Source organism: Prunus avium, chromosome 2 (genome assembly GCF_965620075.1).
Source record: "Prunus avium chromosome 2, drPruAviu1.hap1.1, whole genome shotgun sequence".
NCBI classification, from domain to species: domain Eukaryota; kingdom Viridiplantae; phylum Streptophyta; class Magnoliopsida; order Rosales; family Rosaceae; genus Prunus; species Prunus avium.
This window is the reverse complement of record NC_142285.1, coordinates 36,682,548-36,701,027: the sequence shown is the minus strand read 5'-3', so window position 1 is coordinate 36,701,027 and position 18,480 is coordinate 36,682,548. Positions and strand designations below refer to the sequence as shown.

At 38.3% G+C, this 18,480-nt stretch overlaps 3 protein-coding genes across 14 annotated transcripts; 2 read left to right on the top strand and 1 right to left on the bottom strand.

The window, feature by feature from the left end:
* Positions 1-225: 225 nt before the first annotated feature.
* LHY (Homeodomain-like superfamily protein) lies at positions 226-7,513 on the bottom strand. 7 transcript variants are annotated; one of them, XM_088249437.1, is made up of 9 exons: positions 7,178-7,513; positions 6,675-6,832; positions 6,374-6,565; positions 6,175-6,286; positions 5,871-5,932; positions 2,646-2,879; positions 1,287-2,552; positions 978-1,169; positions 226-896 (listed from the first exon to the last, which is right to left on the bottom strand). In XM_088249437.1, exons 3-9 carry the CDS (start codon positions 6,410-6,412, stop codon positions 492-494), a joined length of 2,310 nt encoding a protein of 769 aa, XP_088105563.1. In that variant the 5' UTR covers positions 6,413-6,565; positions 6,675-6,832; positions 7,178-7,513; the 3' UTR covers positions 226-491. The 7 variants fall into 7 exon arrangements, with proteins under 7 accessions (XP_088105563.1, XP_088105564.1, XP_088105562.1 ...); XM_088249438.1 differs by having other exon boundaries at positions 6,705-6,832; XM_088249436.1 differs by having other exon boundaries at positions 6,801-6,832.
* A 3,990-nt stretch (positions 7,514-11,503) lies between these two features.
* LOC110764006 (protein LATE ELONGATED HYPOCOTYL-like) lies at positions 11,504-15,318 on the top strand. 6 transcript variants are annotated; one of them, XM_088249184.1, is made up of 9 exons: positions 11,513-11,997; positions 12,345-12,399; positions 12,495-12,606; positions 12,815-12,876; positions 13,376-13,609; positions 13,717-13,758; positions 13,849-14,496; positions 14,576-14,770; positions 14,867-15,318. In XM_088249184.1, exons 2-9 carry the CDS (start codon positions 12,361-12,363, stop codon positions 14,975-14,977), a joined length of 1,443 nt encoding a protein of 480 aa, XP_088105310.1. In that variant the 5' UTR covers positions 11,513-11,997; positions 12,345-12,360; the 3' UTR covers positions 14,978-15,318. The 6 variants fall into 6 exon arrangements, with proteins under 6 accessions (XP_088105309.1, XP_021822592.2, XP_088105310.1 ...); XM_021966901.2 differs by having other exon boundaries at positions 11,518-11,997; positions 13,717-14,032; positions 14,276-14,496; XM_088249183.1 differs by having other exon boundaries at positions 11,504-11,997; positions 13,717-14,496; positions 14,899-15,318.
* A 265-nt stretch (positions 15,319-15,583) lies between these two features.
* On the top strand, positions 15,584-18,351 carry LOC110764016 (protein DMR6-LIKE OXYGENASE 2-like). The gene is made up of 4 exons (XM_021966917.2): positions 15,584-16,852; positions 16,936-17,183; positions 17,351-17,672; positions 17,991-18,351. The coding sequence occupies exons 1-4, from the start codon at positions 16,640-16,642 to the stop codon at positions 18,243-18,245; spliced, it is 1,038 nt and encodes a 345-aa protein (XP_021822609.2). The 5' UTR covers positions 15,584-16,639; the 3' UTR covers positions 18,246-18,351.
* The last annotated feature ends 129 nt before the right edge of the window (positions 18,352-18,480 follow it).

Here is an 18,480-nt window from a genome sequence, read left to right as displayed (position 1 = left end):
ATTTTTCTCCATGTAACTTGAGCAAGGCTCATAATAACCGAAGGGAGCTGAAGCCCCACAAACAAGAAGAAAATAATAATTACGCTTCGTAAAGAAAATAAAAATCATGCATGCAAAAGCTTCTGATCACATCACAAAATGTGTCACAAGTTGAACTAGCAAGAACAACAGGGGTTTCTGTGTAACCTGCGGGCTTTTTTAGAGTAAAATCGCTAGTCAAGAGTCTAAGGAAAGTGGGCATATCAAGGCCCATCAAATACTTAAAATGTTTCTTAGCTGAAGTCTAATTAAGGAAATCTTTCAAGCGCAGTTCCAAGGGTTCAAGATAGTTAACGAGCAAATGTAGATTATATACGGTACACACCAAGGCAAGTTTCTGATCTGCTGGACTAGAAATGAAACACAAAGGAACAATATATAAATAAAGGGGAAACTATTAGATTGCATGCAACAACAAAGGTTTCCTTTGATTTGCAATGCAATGCCAAATGTCAAGTTTGAGCTTCCCCTTCCAAGCGTAACCTCTTGGGACCTTTCTCTTCACAGTGGCTGATGGCATTGGCTGCCCTGTTCTCATTAGCCTCTACCGAGCACCTTTTGTAAGGCTTGAATCCTGTTCGACGAGCCTTAAGTTTTCCCTGGCTAAGTCCTATTGTCAGCAGCCCCTCTGCATTGTTGTCTCCTACGGGTGACACATTTTTCTCCACTTCCGGGTGGCACGAAAATGACACCCATGTCTTTTTGTTTAGGTCTAATAGTGATGCATCTTCATCTTTCTCCTCAGCATTTTGCTTTCCTTCTTTTGTAGTGGTCTGATGCTCTTCGTCCTTAGGGGGAGGTGAAAAACTTTGGGGCAATACCTCCCTTGAGAATAGTGCTTGAAAGGCCATACGCCCCTAACAAAGGTAGTTAACATGATCAGATAACAATTCATTCCAAAAACGGATTTATCAAAATCAATCCCTATGTTGGGCTACCTCTTCAGAAACCTCCTTCCATGGATCACTAATGTTGATGATACTTCGACTGCGACGATAAGTCGAGTCAGAAGGTGGGTGATTTAGATCAGGTTCTTTCAGTTCTTCCTCCCCTTTTTCTTGCTTCTCTAATGCATCGGTCTCTACTTCGCTGCTGGAAGGTGTGTTGGAACCACACGAAGAACGGTCAACCTGTTTTTTTAATTTTAATAAGAAACAAGATTTTATTGAAAATGGAAGAAAGGTACAAAGTGATGAAAGCAGGACTAGTAGTCCATCCCATGCGAACTGAACAATATCAAAGAAAACCTGTTTTCTGCTCTTTGCATTGTTTGAATCATTAACATCTTCAGTTGATGCTACCACCTTCTCATCAGCAGCAGCTTTAAGTACAGTATTAGGTTCTGCACCTCCGTTATCAGAGTGTGATGATGACACACTTGGTGATTTTGAAGCTGGATGTTGAGCTTCCACAGCTTCCAAGTGTTCTGGGTCCACTTGTTGATCCTGCAAGGAAGGAAATTGAAGAGAATTCTCTCCTCTCTCTATCTTGGCTGCAGGAGCTTCACCGGTATCCATTGATGGAACCCCAGTCATGGACACAGGAGGACAGCTAAAAGCAGTTTGAACAGGCGCGCACAAGGGAAGCAATCCATGGGATGCCCACCATGCAGATGCAGCAGCTACAGTGGCAGCAGCAATTGCTGCCATACTTGGAGGGGAGTTCATTTGCCTAGATGGAAAACCTCCAGGGGGGCATGCTGGAGAATCTTCTGTATTTTCTGCATTTGCATAAGGCCAAAATGTGGCTGCAAAGCTAGCTGCAGCATGGGCTGCAGGGTTTTGTAACAGAGAAGACACAATAAGACTTGAAAATGTGGAGGAAATGTGCAGAAATGACTGGTAATCCTTTTGACCATGATGGAATGGGGTGAAGGGAGGGTGAAAAGCTGGAAATGATTGGTGAACAGAAGATCTTGATGCATTACTTTCATGTTCAGTAGTAGTAGATGCAGTTGGATTTGCGAAAAGGTTAGGCTGTCCATGAACCTTGCCCATAGGATGAAAAGCAGTATCCGTGAATGACATATCTGCTGGAGTAATTTGGTTACATGCCCCTAGGCTCCCATCCAGTACGTGTACAGGAACATTCCTTGGGTAGGTCTGAGTTCCTTGCATCCCATCTGTTGGCAATGCACAATTCAAATCATCTGCTTTCTCACCTTGAACCAACTTCTTACGAAAAGCATTAGTGTTCTCTGACTCTGAGGCTCCACTTGTGCCATTGTCTTGAACTATCTTTTTGGCATCATTTTTCTTCAAATTCTGATTTCCATTAAGTTCAGTAGTGACATAAGAATCATTTGTTACATCTTGACTTATTACCCCTTTCAGGGAAGGCACAAACTCCCTAAAAGTGCAAGCATTTCTTAGTGCCACCTGTGTGGGTATGTAATTTTTGTTTGCAGAAGAAACAGAGGAGCAATGATCTTCTAGGAGCATAGTTAAGACTTCTGCGCAGTTTTCATCCCGATTTTCTTTTCCCTTTCTTGGATTGTCTTCTTTGGTAGGTCTCTGATAAAGAAGTCGCAGGTTAGGTACTATTACAGGAATCGCGAGAACATGAAATGTATTTGGATCAGAAAAATATATAATAAAAATAATAACCTCATCAAGTGGTTCTTTCTCCAAGTCCACTACTTGTTTACAATGCGAGGATGATGTTGATGATAAAAGTTTTCCATCCTTTGCTGCCACATGCGATGTGGCCCATGTAGGAGCAGCTGAACTAGACTTTCGAGGATAAGGATTGCTTGGTTTCCTTTTGGGGCGCGGAGGCGGAATATCTATGTCAATTGATTGTCCTGCTGGAACACCTTTATTGTGTGCCTCCTTCTCCAGCTGGAAGCAAAACCTTTTTTCGTCAGAATTCATATTTGAAGTCAAATACAAGTTTTATTGGGCACCAAATGCAGTGTTCAGATGCCAAAAGAATTGAGTGAAATGTCTCAAATAGTCTGATGAATTTGGAAGATCTCAAGCATCATTAATTTAACCTATATGAAATGAGGACCTAAAAACCAGTGCAGAATTTGTCTAGAGAAACCAGTGCATATCAATGTAATGTGCTGTTTAAGACATCTGTACTCTAGGAGGGAAAGGAGAAAGAAAAGGATAATCACCTCATGGTATGGTCTAGTAGTGTTGATATGAAGAGGATAGTGGTTGGAAACTGAAAGTTGTTTCCAACTTTCCATGAGTAAGCCACTAAAAAGGTATTACACTGGAAACTCATGCATAAGTGCAAAAGCTTTTCGCTCTGAAGTTCCAAGAAAGACCATTATGGAACCACACCATTGTAACGTAAAAAGAATGATGTCTATTGATCCCCTCAAGAACTTGTGCACAGTTAGCCTCACTCTATGTTGCCAATGAGAGATTCCAATAAGGACCATCAATCATCAGCGGAACTCAATGGCGTATTAATTCATTGGGACTAACCTATCTAAGACAACATCTCACATGGTCCACCTGAATTTACTGTTGTATATGATCTTATCTTATCTTATCTTTATACTTTCTATAATAAGTAAACCACACAAATAGTGACTTAAGATTCAGAGTACAGATAAAACATTACAACGAGTAAACCATATTTACTCTTTCAACCAGATTTGGGGTGGCTATGAAACCTAGTACAATGGAGGTACTACAGTAAAGATTTTTCTATTTACGTCTGCTGCCTTGACTCCAAATGCCTCAATCCCTGATAGAGAAAAAAAAGGAACAATAATTTTGCACCAATAGAAACTGGTGGAATCCAGTTATTTTCACCCTCTACACAATAAAGTTTTTACTTACGGAGTTTTAGTTCTGTTGTATTAGCCACATGAGATAAACAATGAGTGAAACCCACCAATCACTGGTGCAGGCAAGCTTCGGTTCCAAGCACTACAAAATGCCAACTTCATCACATATCTTGCTTTTAAGAGATAATTTGAGCTTCAAAATCAACTTAATACAAGAAATACATCCTTCTTTGGGTGCAAGTACTACAATCATCCATAATTTCTCACTAATTTATTCCTTGAGTATTTCAATATTTACTCTATTGCAATATCAATCCATTGTCTTTTGAAAGGAAGCAGCCAATAAGCGAACTCTATGTAACACTCTGAAAACCTTAAAAACCCAACTGCGATCAGCCATAATTTCTCACAAATTTATTCCTTCAGTTTTTCAATATTTACTCTATTGGAAGCAGCCAATAAGCAAACCCTATGTATTACTCTGAAAACCTTAAAACCCCTACCTTGGCATGACGCTATCTTTTCTCTATCAAATTTCAACCAGTTCCATTGCTCTTTCGTTATTAACAGCACCTGATAGAACCAAGTTCCACACTTTTCCTAGCCATACCTAAACCAAAATTCTCTCTCCTATACAGTTATACCCATAAAATGCTCAAAATACCTACATGCACCAGTCCGTAGCCTCCATTTCACCTTTAAACCCAACAGTAAAGTTTTCTTTCTTTGAAGCCTAAGAATATCCATTGAAGTTGAGCCACTATGTCTTTAAATTTAAGCTTCTCACTCAGAACTGTAGTCAGAGTACAAAATCATGTGCCCCTCCATCCACACTAATCCTGAAATCAAATTTTCCTAATCAAAGTCCTTTTAGATGATGAATGATGATCAATCAAAGGCCTAGTAGACAAGTCAATCTCAGCTAATTCATCTAACAAGTGCAATAATTTTCTAAAAGCAAACATCATTCCGAGTATGCTGAGAAGATAAATCAGTGTACACACTGTAGTCCACAATTTGTATGTGGGCCTGTCACATGAACGGTATGTTGCAAGAACTTTCCCAGTTACTGATCTGTACGGATGCTTCACTAGGTATAATCATATGATAGCAGCCAATATACCTTCCCAAACTCCCAAGGGCGCCCTTTTCTATAAGGTCAAGCCCTCCTGTATAATGAATGACTAGGAAACATTTAGTAAGATCATGACTGACATCTTGAAATTATGAAAGAACCACACAACTCATTTATTGATATTTTCCTAACTGCAGAAGGCATGTACATCTTTTCCTACCGATGAAATCTCCTTGACAGCAGCATAACAATAAACCAACATTTGCTACCACAAATTTCTTTTCAAACTTTCTGTTGACATCTACTTTTGGGCATATTCTACAGGGATTTCTTTCAGCCAAAGGATGGGAACCAGTAAGAAACCCTGCAGCTAAACCGAATTCCCGTATACCCATTTTCTATAAAAGTAAGCCTTCAGAGAAACTTAAAAATTAGCAACTGCATTTGTGTTCAAATTTGAAATTATATTTTAGTCACTTCCGCATACATTTGGTTTATCATGCATAACATTGAAAATTTAAAGATAAAATAATTTCAGCCAGTTCCATGTATGGCTTGCCCCAAACAACTTGTGGTTGCATGTTTTAGTCGTGGAAACAGCCTCTTTGAAAACAGTGGTATGGGTCGGTACATCTTACCCTTTCCAGACCTCGCATTGACGGAACCTCATGCACAGGGCCATCCTTTTTATTGAATTTAGTATGGCTAGCAATCATATGAAAGAGCCATATGAAAGAACAAATGCATTCTACCAGAGTAGCATTTACAAGAATCTGTAAAGGCCTCATAGTTTTTCATAGCTAAATGAGATGACATCATGGTTACAGTCACGGCAATGGAACTATAATGCACCTGCTATGATAGAATAAATTACCAACAGCATTTCATAAAAAATAAAAACCTAGAAATGCAAATTAAAGGATCAATGTTTTGGAAAACCAAGCAATAGGACGAAAAAAAAAAGAACCACATATCAAATAAGCATAAGGTGAGAAGGTACCAATTGACCTTTGAAAAAAATTTCTGAGCATGACTTCTGATTTGCACAGCAGTCTTTGTTCCAATATGTTCTGCAAACAAAAAAAGCGAAGAAAAAAGGGGGGAAAGGGAGAAAGATGATGTCCCAAAATAAGGAAAAAAACACATAAGAAACAGCATTTCAAATCATTGTTAACAAAAGATACTTGGCAGATTCAGCTGAAGACTAACAAGAAATTGACACTATAAATGCAAACGAATCCACTTGGAGCCCTTTCTCAACAGATATAAGTAAAGAAATGAACAAAAGGGATAATACAAAATTCAAACTAACCTTCAATGCGCTGCCATGCTCGGCCATAGAGCTTCAAGGCATCAAGAAACCTGTTATGCTCCTCCTCTGTCCATCGCTCTCGTTGCTTGGTAATAGTATATGGCTTTCTTGCCTACCATTAACAGGAACACAGGAATTCGGCTACTTAGACCTCACTAGGCAATTCCAAATTTAACAAAAGAGAGTCCATCTGTGTTACCTTAATGACCAAATCTTCTCCGGATGACTGTGTGTCCATTACCGGACCCGCGCAGCTTGCGCTGCTTCAAATCCTCTCTGACGAGCAACGGATAGAACAAGAACCTTCTCTCATTTGTGAAAGCAGCGAGGTTTAGTACGAGTAAAGCCGTCTTGGTTGTCCTACTAAAGAAGAGCTGAGAAGGTGATGCTACTGCAAAAAGAAAACAAGCCACAGCAATCGGTAGAGATCCGTCTCTGATTTTATAGCAGCAGAATTAAGCAGTCCAATTTCATATGCACTGAAGCTAACTAGACGATACTTTATAGAAACCGAAAATCGAAAACAGAACTGTTCTAATGAAAATTTCAGACTCCACCGCGCATCACAGAGAGAGAGAGGCGTCACCGAAAGAACTAAAATAAATTTCCTTATTCAGAATCCTCACCAAAACGAACCGGCACACGCCAAAACCTTTAACTACGAAAAAAGGCGAACAAGAAGAGAGAGAAAGTTTGATCAGTAAACAATATCCATTTCTATTACTGACTCAGACAGACCTTGTTCTGCAATCTTAACCATCTGTTTGGTTGCCGAGAAAATGAAAACAACAAAATTTAGAAAATTAAGTTTAATTGTCCAAACATGAGCTTTCGCCACCACTTCCTCAGCTGAGATGAACTTTATCAGTCCTCTTCTTCATTCTTAGCATGTATAGATTTATATTTTGAACTTTTTTTAGCTCGTTGAATTTTCTGATAAGCAACCAAACGGAGAGTGGAGAAGAACAAGGCCAATCAATCCCTGAGGAAATCGAAAGCGTACCTTCTGAGAAATCCATGGTGGACAGAGAGCTTTCGAGACGAAGACAGCGACTGGCTTCAACTTCAATCAACTCACCGGACACTCGCCGGAGAAGGCATAGTTTCCGGCTATGGCAGCTGGATCCGAATTGCTTCGAAAAATCGATTGGCAAAAATCAAAGATAGTTTCACAGGCTCTCAATAGAAAAGAGTATATTATAGAAGGCAGTGAGTTTGGCTTGAAAGAGGGAGCTGTGCACAGAGACCTAATACCAAAACTCCAACACACCAGAAGCTCCAGTTGTTGTGAGCAAGGAGCATTCTCAGCCACTACTATTTCCCCTCCATTTTCTTTTTTCTTTTTTAATTATTTGAGGCTGTCAAAGCCTTAAAGCCTTCTACTTGATACGAGTGTGTCTTAGGATCACGCCACGTGTCGAAAATTTAGCGGCTGCGTTAGTTGTAGCCCACACATGCGCTTTTTCCTTCTTTTTTTAAAATTAATTCAAAAATTATATATATATATTTTTTTTTCACCGTCGATTCTCATCCACAACCACAAACTCTCCGCGCTGAGGCTACGTTCGTAAAAGCGCATCCAGCTGTGCGCTGTGGGCCCTCCGTTGACGTGGCGTTTGAAATGTATGGGAGGGGAGAGAACAACCGGGAAACGGTTGATGTCCGGTTCAAATACGGTACGGACCAATGGACGAGGACGATGGATTTTAACGAACGTGATTGCCACATGGAAAGAGATCAGACCGTTCGTGTGAAAGCGCACCGGGGTACACGGTAGGCACGGTTCTCATGTGAGGCTATGATCCAAAACCTTTTTTGTATTGGAAAATATTAGAGGCACCAACTTTGGGCACCAACTCTCTATTAGAGTATGGGACCCGTTGTATTCGCGGGCTCCACCTCTATTAGAGAGTTGGTGCCCAAAGTTGGTGCCTCTAGCACCACCCGTTTGTATTTAATAAAGAGTAATACTATTTAGACACACAACATTGACCACCTTAACTGACCACCTTATGTGGCAACTAATGTGTCATGTCATATCAATTAATGAATGTTGCCATGAGGCCACTTACTAGGAATGCTAGGGTTTTTTAATTTGTTTTTTAATTGACATGGTTACATTCATTAATTGATTTGGCATGGCACATCAATTGCCATATAAGGTGATAATCTAAAGTGGTCAATGTTGTGTGTCTAAATAGCATTACTCGTAAATAAACGACCCAATACATTTATGGACAATCAGTATCGTGCATGTAACACAGTTGATCATGGCTGTTTCTTTGTTAGGCCACCATTTTTTTTTTTATAATCAAATTTTTAGGCCACCATGCTCAAGTTTTCCATTCTAATTTACGGACTCATTGGCAGGCTTAACTTACATAGACTATAAGTTTGACTTTAAAAATAAAAAAAACAAAAGCATAATACAAACGCTAGTAGGGTATTGAGTTCTTCTACCTTACTCATGTGGACAGAGATTCGAAACTTCTTGGCATCCAATAAATATTTGTGTAGACTCCCATACCCCAATCACCGATACTCGAAAAAGCATAATACAAACAATAATGTAGACTACGATGTAGAGAACTCAAACTTAAATACAAGGAACAAATTCACTAATCTAACCAATTGCCATAAATTTGATTTGATTTTTATTTTTTAATAACAAAAGCGTAAGTCTGAAATGAGTTTGGGCGGGCGTGTGACATGTTCCCCTCTTGCATTGAGAAAGAAACAATACAGAGGATTATGCACCCGCTGAATTTGTCCGGACACCAACACGAGGAATTTCTCTTAGTGGAGAAATCTTGCTAAACTTTTCATCTCAGTACAGTTCATAAATTTTATTAAAATAAAACGCCATTAATTTACATATAATGTGGTTTGTTGGTCCTTGTGTGACTGAGAAAGAGCTGCTTGACAAAAGGGTAAAACAGGGATTATAGACCATAACAAAAAGTGCTTAGAGTTGGGTTTAGGGTTTTTAGCAGAACCAAACCACATGCCATGGAAGAAAAGGTGAAGATAAGGTTAAAGCTAAAAGCTGAGTTAGCTAAGTGTCACTTAAAACAAGCTCATTTCCACATGGGTGATGAGGAAAATGGGTGGTCTAGTCTAAGATAAATTTAGTCACACCCTTAATCCGGTATACCAAACACCCCCGAAGATATCTTTTTTTTTTATAATTTGTTTTTTAATGTGACTAATTAAACCTAATCAAAATACTCATCAGCAATAATGTATTTTTTATTTATATAGTAATGAATATAATTTTTTCAATTATGTCTGCTGCAAGTGTGATGTTAGCAAACAATAGGTCTCTTGCTGGAGGCAGGGTGCCCTGGATAAACCTTGTACATGATTAGTTTTTCTAACATTTCAAGAATGTTGAATTCAATTGTGTTTTGGACTAGCCAATGGGTCCATAGCTTAGTCGTAAGGTAAAATATGTGTTGTTGACTTCCTAGGTTCTCGTTGAGAAAGGGTTTGAACATAAATCTATTTGAAATTAATTATTTACATAAGTTACAAATTTCGCATTGGAGAGCTATCACTAGAAATTCAAAATGAAGAGTACTTGAAATGGAGAGTTTGGTAAAAAAGAAAGTGATACACACGCATCACATCTTAGCATGATAACTTTCACATTTGCACATTTATTTTCGTTTTAATAATGTCATCATCATCATCATGTGATTGTAATTACATCTCTCACACATTTGATTACACTTTCACAAAAATTTCAAACACAACGGGCCGACTAACGAACACAAATTAAAGGCTTAACATGACATGTAACAATAAATTAAAGAATTAAAGGCTTAACACGACATCTAACAACCGAATGCTTAGCGAAGTGAATGATTTAAGGGTTTCCAAACTTGTTAGGTAACTTGGATTGGAAGTTTCGAATAAAAACGTTTGTGTGTGATAGCATAACATTGCTATGTCGTGATATTAGTTCACATACTTTATGGTAGAGTACAGTTCACATACTCTTGGCAGTAACGTACCGACATGAAAGTGAAACAGAAGCTTTCCTCTTTGAAAAATTCCTCGTGGTCAAATTGCTGCGGCATAGTTTTTTCATTTCAAAGCAGGAGGAGGGAGGCTTGGCCGCCAAACAAACGAACGGCCACGACCAACTCCATGACCTGCACTGCATGGACCTGATTTACCAAAAAAAGTACGGGATGGGACCGTTGTTGTTTTCAGTAAAAGATACCGGACTGTAACCGCAGTGTGCGAACCGGTGCTTCGTGCGGTCGGATCTCTCCCCACGTGGCGGATCAGAACGATGCCACATGTTTCTCGTTCGTTGTTCCGTACCATACGACCGGACCGGACGGTCCCTCCCTCCCTCTTGAAATGTCACGTCATCTGGGACCCAGGTCGCACAGCTAAGAGAGTTTGTGGATGAGATTCAAGGTGAAAATAAATAAATAATAAAAATATTTAAAAAGATTGGAAAAAGTGCAAATGTGAGGGAAAAGCAACTCAGCCGCAACCTGTGCGACACCTATCGCGATGCCTTGGCGTGCGGGTCTCATGACATGAGGAGGCTTTAGTAGCCTCAAATAATTTGATTGGAAAAAGTAAAATTCACAAGAAATAGTAGTGGATGTGATGTCGGTACACATGGTGGTTATTATTCTTCAGGAGCAAATGTTGAATGACTTATTGCTTGAAGATAAATAAAGTTAAAGTCTCATTTGTATTTATCTGTAGAGAATTCCCTGTCTCTTTTTATCAACTGAGTCGGCGAGATTCGAACTTAAAACCTCTTTTCAACACTGAAAAGAAAGACACTTTTATCTATTGCATAAGGCGGAGTTCATCTTCTTAATTCTTTTTCTTTTGGTTTTCGCATTTCATGCATATATGTGATTCTTCAATGTGGTTAACTGAACTAGTTCAATCAATTTATGGACATGTATGGTCAAATATCAATAATGTATTAACCGCATGGGCATTGGTGGACCCAAAACTTTGTCCATGTGTGAGCTTGGCGGGTTCTTAGTAGGCCAAATGGAACTGTGTGGGAACTTTAAGTATCAATCAATTCAATACCATTACCAATCGCATTTGCTAATAGAGATTAAGTACCTTAAGCTTGAAAAAAATTTGTTGTGAAAGTGAACACCTATACTTGAAAAAAAAAACCTTTTTTTGTAACGACGGGAATAATATTGTTTTGCTATTATGAACAAATAATATAATGACACATGAAAAAGTTATCTTTTATATCATCGTGTTATTAGTCGTAATAGAAAAAAAATGGTATTCCTGTTGCACGAGAGTTTACCTCCCATGCTTGGCTAAGTCCTCAAGCGCGCATATGAACATCTCAAAGAACCGCACTACGAGAAAAATTCTATAAGATTATAATGATTTTATACTAATATTTGCCTAAATATTTTGACAAATATTTATGTGATTCCTTCAATGTTTTTCGTTATCAGTGGTGGATATTGATAAAATTAGATTTTTTGAGCACTTATCAAAATTAAACCAAAATTTAAATTTTTGTTGTTGATAGTTTTGGAAATCGGTTGCCAAACTCAGAAAAGTTCGTTCAATCCGTCTGTTTGGTTTAGCCGAACCAAATGGCGGGCCTAAGGCTGAGATGGTTCCCCTAGCCAAACTCAATGCCTCTATATACTCTATGGAGTTTGTGCAATTGCCTTCGATTTTTGAACCATTCGCATCCACTAACGAAAACTATGCTTTCTCCGGCGAGTGTCCGGCGAGCTATTGGAGTCTCAGCCACCATCCATCGTCTTCTCGAAAGCTCTCAATCCGCCATGGCTTTCTCAGAAGGTACGCTTTCGCTTCCCTTTGGGATTGATTGGCCTTGTTCTTCACTCTCCGTTTGGTTGCTGATCAGAAAATTCTAAGTATAAATAAATAAATGTGTAATGATTTTGAGCTTTTGAGCTTCGAATTTGATGAAGAAGAGAACTGATAAACTTCATCTGAACTGAGGAAATGGTGAAGAAGCTCATATTTCAACATTCAAAATTAATTTTCTTTTCTTGTTTGTTTTCATTTTCTCTGCAACCAAGTAGATGGCTAAGATTGCACTATTTGAAATTGAAGTGCTTAATTGTTACCAAAAAAACAAAAACAAAAATCAACTGCTTAATTGTGCCTTGGTTTCTTCTCAGCTGTTTTTGACTAGTAATGGAACCAAACTCATCTAGGGAAGATTTGGTCATCAAGGTAACAGAGCTGAGACTGTCTTTTTGTTAAACTTAAAATTGAAATTGTTTAGTAAGAGCAAAGTAGCTGAATTTCTGGATTTTTGTTGATGGCAGGCAAGAAAGCCATATACAATTACCAAGCAGCGAGAGCGATGGACACATGAGGAGCATAATAAGTTTCTTGAAGCCCTGAAGCTCTATGGCCGAGCATGGCAGCGCATTGAAGGTTAGGGCACATTAGCTTTGATTTTATCTTAGCCCATTTGTTCATTTCTTTACTTACCGCTATTGCGAAAGGGTTGGAAGTCGATTTGTTTGCATTTATAGTCTGAGTTTCTTGTTAGCCTTCAGCTGAATATGCTAAATATCTCTTTTTACCAATGACTAGAAATGTTTTTTTTCATGTGTTTTTTTCTTCTGTTTTTGATTTGCAGAACATATTGGAACAAAGACTGCTGTGCAGATCAGGAGTCATGCTCAGAAATTCTTTTCAAAGGTCAATTGGTACCTTCTCAACTCTTGGTTATTTTAGATGTGTCCGGCCTATTGTTGGTTTTCCAAAAATATTGATCCTTTAATTTGCACTTTAGGTTTTATACTGTTTACTTAATGTTATATCTTTACTATGAATCCCAAGTCGCCATTTGTTTCATATACAAAGTTAATTGGTAATTCAACAACACTAAATCTGGCGGCCTAGGTTAGATGCAATCAAGTTCCACTGATTATGGGCGCACCTCATTTGGAACCTCTTCGCCACTGGCAACCTATAGTGAGGCTAACTGTGCACAAGTTCTTGAGGGTATCAATAGACTTCCTTCTTTTTTTTGGGTACATAATATAGGTTTAGGTTAACTAATGATGCTTGAGCTTTCACCAGAGTATCTGAGATATTCCACTCCATTCTGTCTTGAATCAGACCACTAGTTTTGGTGTCCGGTAAAACTTATATAAATTTAAATATGAAGACTGACAAGAAATTGTTTCACTACCAGCTGGAGAAGGAGGCACACATTAATGGTGTTCCCATAGGACAATCAATTGGCATTGATATTCCGCCTCCGCGTCCCAAAAGAAAACCAAGCAATCCTTATCCTCGAAAGTCTTGTTCAGCTGCATCGACATGTGCCACATTGCATGTGGGAGCAAAGGTTGGAAAACTTTTGTCATCAGCATCTTCTTCACGCTATAAACAAGTAGTCGACTTGGAGAAAGAACCACTTCATGAGGTTATCATTTTTATCATATATTTCTCTAATACATAGCCGTCTCTTGTTCTCATGCTTCTATTCTTAAGCATGTAATATTACTTGACCTACGACTTCTTTATGATCAGAGACCTTTTGGAGAAGAAAAGGCAAATAATGCAGAAAATCAGGTAGCCAATTGCGCAGAAGTCTTCACCTTGCTCCAAGATGATCATTGCTCCTCTGTTTCTTCTGCAAACAATAATGCCATACCCTCACAGGTAGCACTCGGAAATGCTTGCACTTTTAGGGATGCAACAAATGAATCTCATGTCACTATTAAACTTAAAGGAAATCAGAATTTGAAGAAAATTGATGCCAAAATGATAGTTGGCGATACTGGCACAAGTGGAGCTCCAAATTTGGGGAACACTAATAATGCTTTTCAAAAGGAGTTGGTTCAAGGTGAGAAATTTTCAAGTATTACTGTGTCTTCTCTGTTACAAAATCCTGCAGCCCATTCTGCGGCTAGCTCTACAGCTGCATTTTGGCCTTATGCAAATGTGAAAAATAGGGAAGACCCCCCAAGTATGGCAGCAATTGCTGCTGCCACTGTAACTGCTGCAACTGCTTGGTGGGCAGTCCATAGACTGCTTCCTCTTCAAACTGATTTTAGCTGTTCTCCCATCTCTATGACCGGGGTTCCAGTTCCATCAATGGATACTGGTCAAGCTCCTCCAGCCAAGAGAGAGAGAGGAGAGAGTTCTCTTCAAATTCCTTCCTTGCAGGATCAACAATTGGACTCAAAACACACGGAAGCTGTGGAAGCTCAACATTCAAACATTGCAAAGGCTAATACTGATGATGAGAAGGACGTTGCGTCAACTGAAGAAGTTCATGATTCAAACCATGCAAGGATAAGAAAAAAGGTTTCCTTTTATATTGTTTGGTTCTTCTAGTACTTTTTCATCTATTTTCAGAGCTTCTTATCAAACCAAAAAACAAAAGCAGGTTGACCGTTCCTCGTATGGTTCCAACACACCATGCGACAGCGAAGACGAGACAGCTGCAATAGAGAAGAATGAGAAAGGGAAGGAAGAACTAAAAGAGCCTAATACAAGTCACCCAGCTGCTGAGTATAGTCAACGTCGCAGTAGATGTGTCAGCAACATGTATGATTCATGGAAAGAGGTCTCTGAAGAGGTATTTGAACATATATGCTTTGCAATCGGATTGGTTTTGTCCAATCTGTTTTTCCAATTCATCTTTCTCTTATCATGTTAACTATACCTTTGTTAGGGGCGCCTGGCCTTTCGTGCACTATTCTCAAGAGATGTATTACCCCAGAGTTTTTCACTTACACAGGACCTCAAGATTAAGGGGCATCAGAATGACGGTATGGAAGACTGAAAGAAAAGTTGAAACGTAAATTACTCAAAAAAAAGAAAAAAAAGTTGAAAAACGTTTCAACGTTGTTGAATGGGACCTGACTTTTCACCATATACTAACCATCTAGAAAAGCTAATGTTCTAGTAGTGCTACATCAGCAATGTTGAAATTTGGTTTATCTTGAAACCAAAAGTTAAAGCTTGACCTTTTATGAGATATTGGAGAACATAAAAGTGGAATTCGATTCCCGCGGATGTCATAGTCCTCCAATTTCTTGGCGAATTTTCACACCTTCTTTATCAAGTTGGTAGGCTGATGCCATGGACTATTTGAAGCAGCTGAATTGAATTTTCTTTTTACTATTTTTAGATGCTTCTAAAATAATTTGGGTCAAAAAGTGAGAGCGTACTTATGCGGTCGAAATGTAGAATAGGTGGAGGAAGTGTAAAGTGTTTTAAAACAGGATGTTTTTTTTGGTCAAATAAAATAACACATGAAGTTGAGACAGATGAAGTGCGATTAGAACTTGGAAAGGGTCTTTGGAGTTAGTGTTGAATGGAAAGGCGCAGTTAATTAAATATTTGGTAATGTATGTCAAATAACTCTATATAACACACCAAAAAGATATATATATATATATATATTTTTAAAAACCTTTGATTTTAGGATAATACCATCCTGTTTTGATTACTCATAATCATTCATTTTCTGAGTCACCGTTTAAAGATTATTTTTGCAAGTGGAGATTCGTTAATTACAACGAGTTGGATAAGGAAGTGCACCCAAAGAGGCGAGATTTACAAAGACTAATGCTACTTTTACCACATTTGTATAACACATTCTCGTACCACCTTATGTGGCAGATGAAGTGGACATCTACATCAATTAAAAAGTGTCAATAAATCAAAAAAAAAAAAAAAAATGTAAAATTAATTTTAATTGATGTGGTTGTTCACCTCATCTGCCACATAATGTGGTATGGGAACGTGGTACACAAAGGTGATAAGAGTAGCATTATTCATTTACAAATTACAAATTACGAATTATGAACTTTAAAATAAGAGCTATGAATAAATAATTAAAGGATAGCTCATGAATTTTTCACAATTATAGAATAATTCTATAACAGATAGGATAGGCTCAAAGAAACAGAAACTAAAGTATTAAATTACTTGTAAACTCGTTGAAATATTCTCTTACTAGATTCTATAGCAATTGAAACTAAACTAACAAATTACCTAAAAAGATGATTTTAATGTTCTCTTTCTAGATTGTATAGCAATATTAAATACTTATGCTGATTTTGTAATAGAAACATTGCCAAACTTGTTCATTCATTCATGCCTAAGGTTACATATAAAACACAATATTCAGATTTGACACGCCAATGATGATGCAATAATATTAAATTAATAGCGAATTCGATTAGTAAATATGATACATGTAACATTAGATCTCAGAGTAGACAAAACACACAAGAGGATCCTGTAATTACACCCCTACACTTATTTTTCTTGTCTTTTTCTTTATTCTCTTTTTTTTTTACCCTTTTTTTTTTCGTTTGAAGATGTTCACTGACCACCTTATATATTGGTAAAGCTTAAAGAAATATTTGGAGATCAAAGCGCAAGCAGCTGCAGGGATCCTTGAAAACTTTGAAAACTTGTAGTGTTACAACATATAATGGCTGCCAAATTATTATCCGATCTTGCCTCTGGTGTGACTTGTGTTCCCTCCAACTATGTCCGGCCTGTACATGATCGTCCAAGTCTCGACCAAGTCCAGCCCTCCGATCACTCTATCCCTCTCATCAATTTCCACGGTTTCGAAGGTTCGAGGCGCCATGAAATAATCAACCAGATAGGCCTTGCCTGCCAAAATTATGGTTTCTTTCAGGTAACACATAATTAATAAATTCTTTTTTTAATTAAGGTAAAAATGTAATTTAATTCTTTCATTGTAAAATTAAAATATTTGAGGTCCAAAACCATGCAATTGAAGAGGCCGTGATCGACAACATGTTGAAAGTAGCAAGGGAGTTTTTTCATCTGCCAGAAAGTGAAAGGCTCAAGTGTTTCTCCGACGACCCGTTGAAGACCACAAGACTGTCCACCAGTTTCAATGTCAAAACTGAGAAGGTCTCCAGCTGGAGAGATTACTTGAGACTCCATTGCTACCCTCTCGAGGACTACATGCATGAATGGCCCTCCAACCCTCCGTCTTTCAGGTCGGGCGTTCGAGATTTATGTTGTGAGACAAATACTTATTATAATGTAACACACACTTAATATGTTAATTATGTTGCGAGACTGTGAATCTATATTGATTAGGTAAACTTTTGATAGAATTAATTAAGATTAAGAGCCTTCTCTAATTAGATTTGAAATTTTGCAGGGAAGATGTGGCCGAGTATTGCAGGAATGTGAAAGGATTAGCAGAGAGACTTCTGGAAGCCATATCAAAAAGCTTAGGCTTAGAAAAGGATTACATGAACAGGGCATTGGGGAAGCATGGGCAGCACATGGGTATCAATTACTATCCGCCATGCCCTCAGCCAGAGCTGACCTATGGCTTACCTGGTCATGCTGATCCTAATGTCGTCACCGTTCTCCTTCAAGATGACGTGGAAGGCTTGCAGGTCTTCAACAATGGCAGATGGGTTGCAGTCAAGCCCATGCCACATACGTTCATTGTCAACATTGGTGATCAAATCCAGGTCAGCAAAATCATCCCCATTTATTGAACCTCTTCAATAATTTATAAGGAAAGTATTCGACCCGTGACGCAGCCATGATTGACCCGTGGCTTGCATGATTGACAAGTGTGGGTAGCCATTAAAATGATGAAGGTTTAGGGCAGCAAGTGGCAGATATTTAAGTCACAAAAAACGCATATATTAGCTATATCCAGATCCAGGCAGATGAAAAAACTGCTTTAAAGTGCATAAATTCATATGATGTTGATCGGTTACATGAGATCATCACCAATATCACCAAATTTTATATATATATATATATATATTTTTTTTGTTCAGGTTGTTAGTAATGATCGTTATAAGAGTGTACTCCATCGAGCAGTGGTGAATTGCGACAAGGAAAGGATCTCCATCCCAACATTCTATTGCCCATCGTATGATGCTGTGATGGAGCCAGCCCCACTACTTGTTGATGATCATCACCCTCCCCTCTACAGGAGCTTTACCTACGCTGAGTTCTATGAGAAATTCTGGGACAGAGGCCTCAACACTCGATCCTCTTTGGACTTGTTTAAGACTACCTCTCTTGCTTAATCATTTCATTAAGCTCTCAATAATCTCCCCATGCTGTTGTTTATTGAACCCTCTCTGACCTTCTAATTACTGGCACTAATTAATAATAACTACAAATTCAGTGCTTTGTGTCTTTGTTATCAAATTGTTAAGAAATAAAATATCATGTGAAAGAAAAACTGTCGTCTCTAATGCCCTGTAGAACAAATCTTTCATTCTGTTTTGATCAATGAGGAGAACAAATCTTTCTAATTTT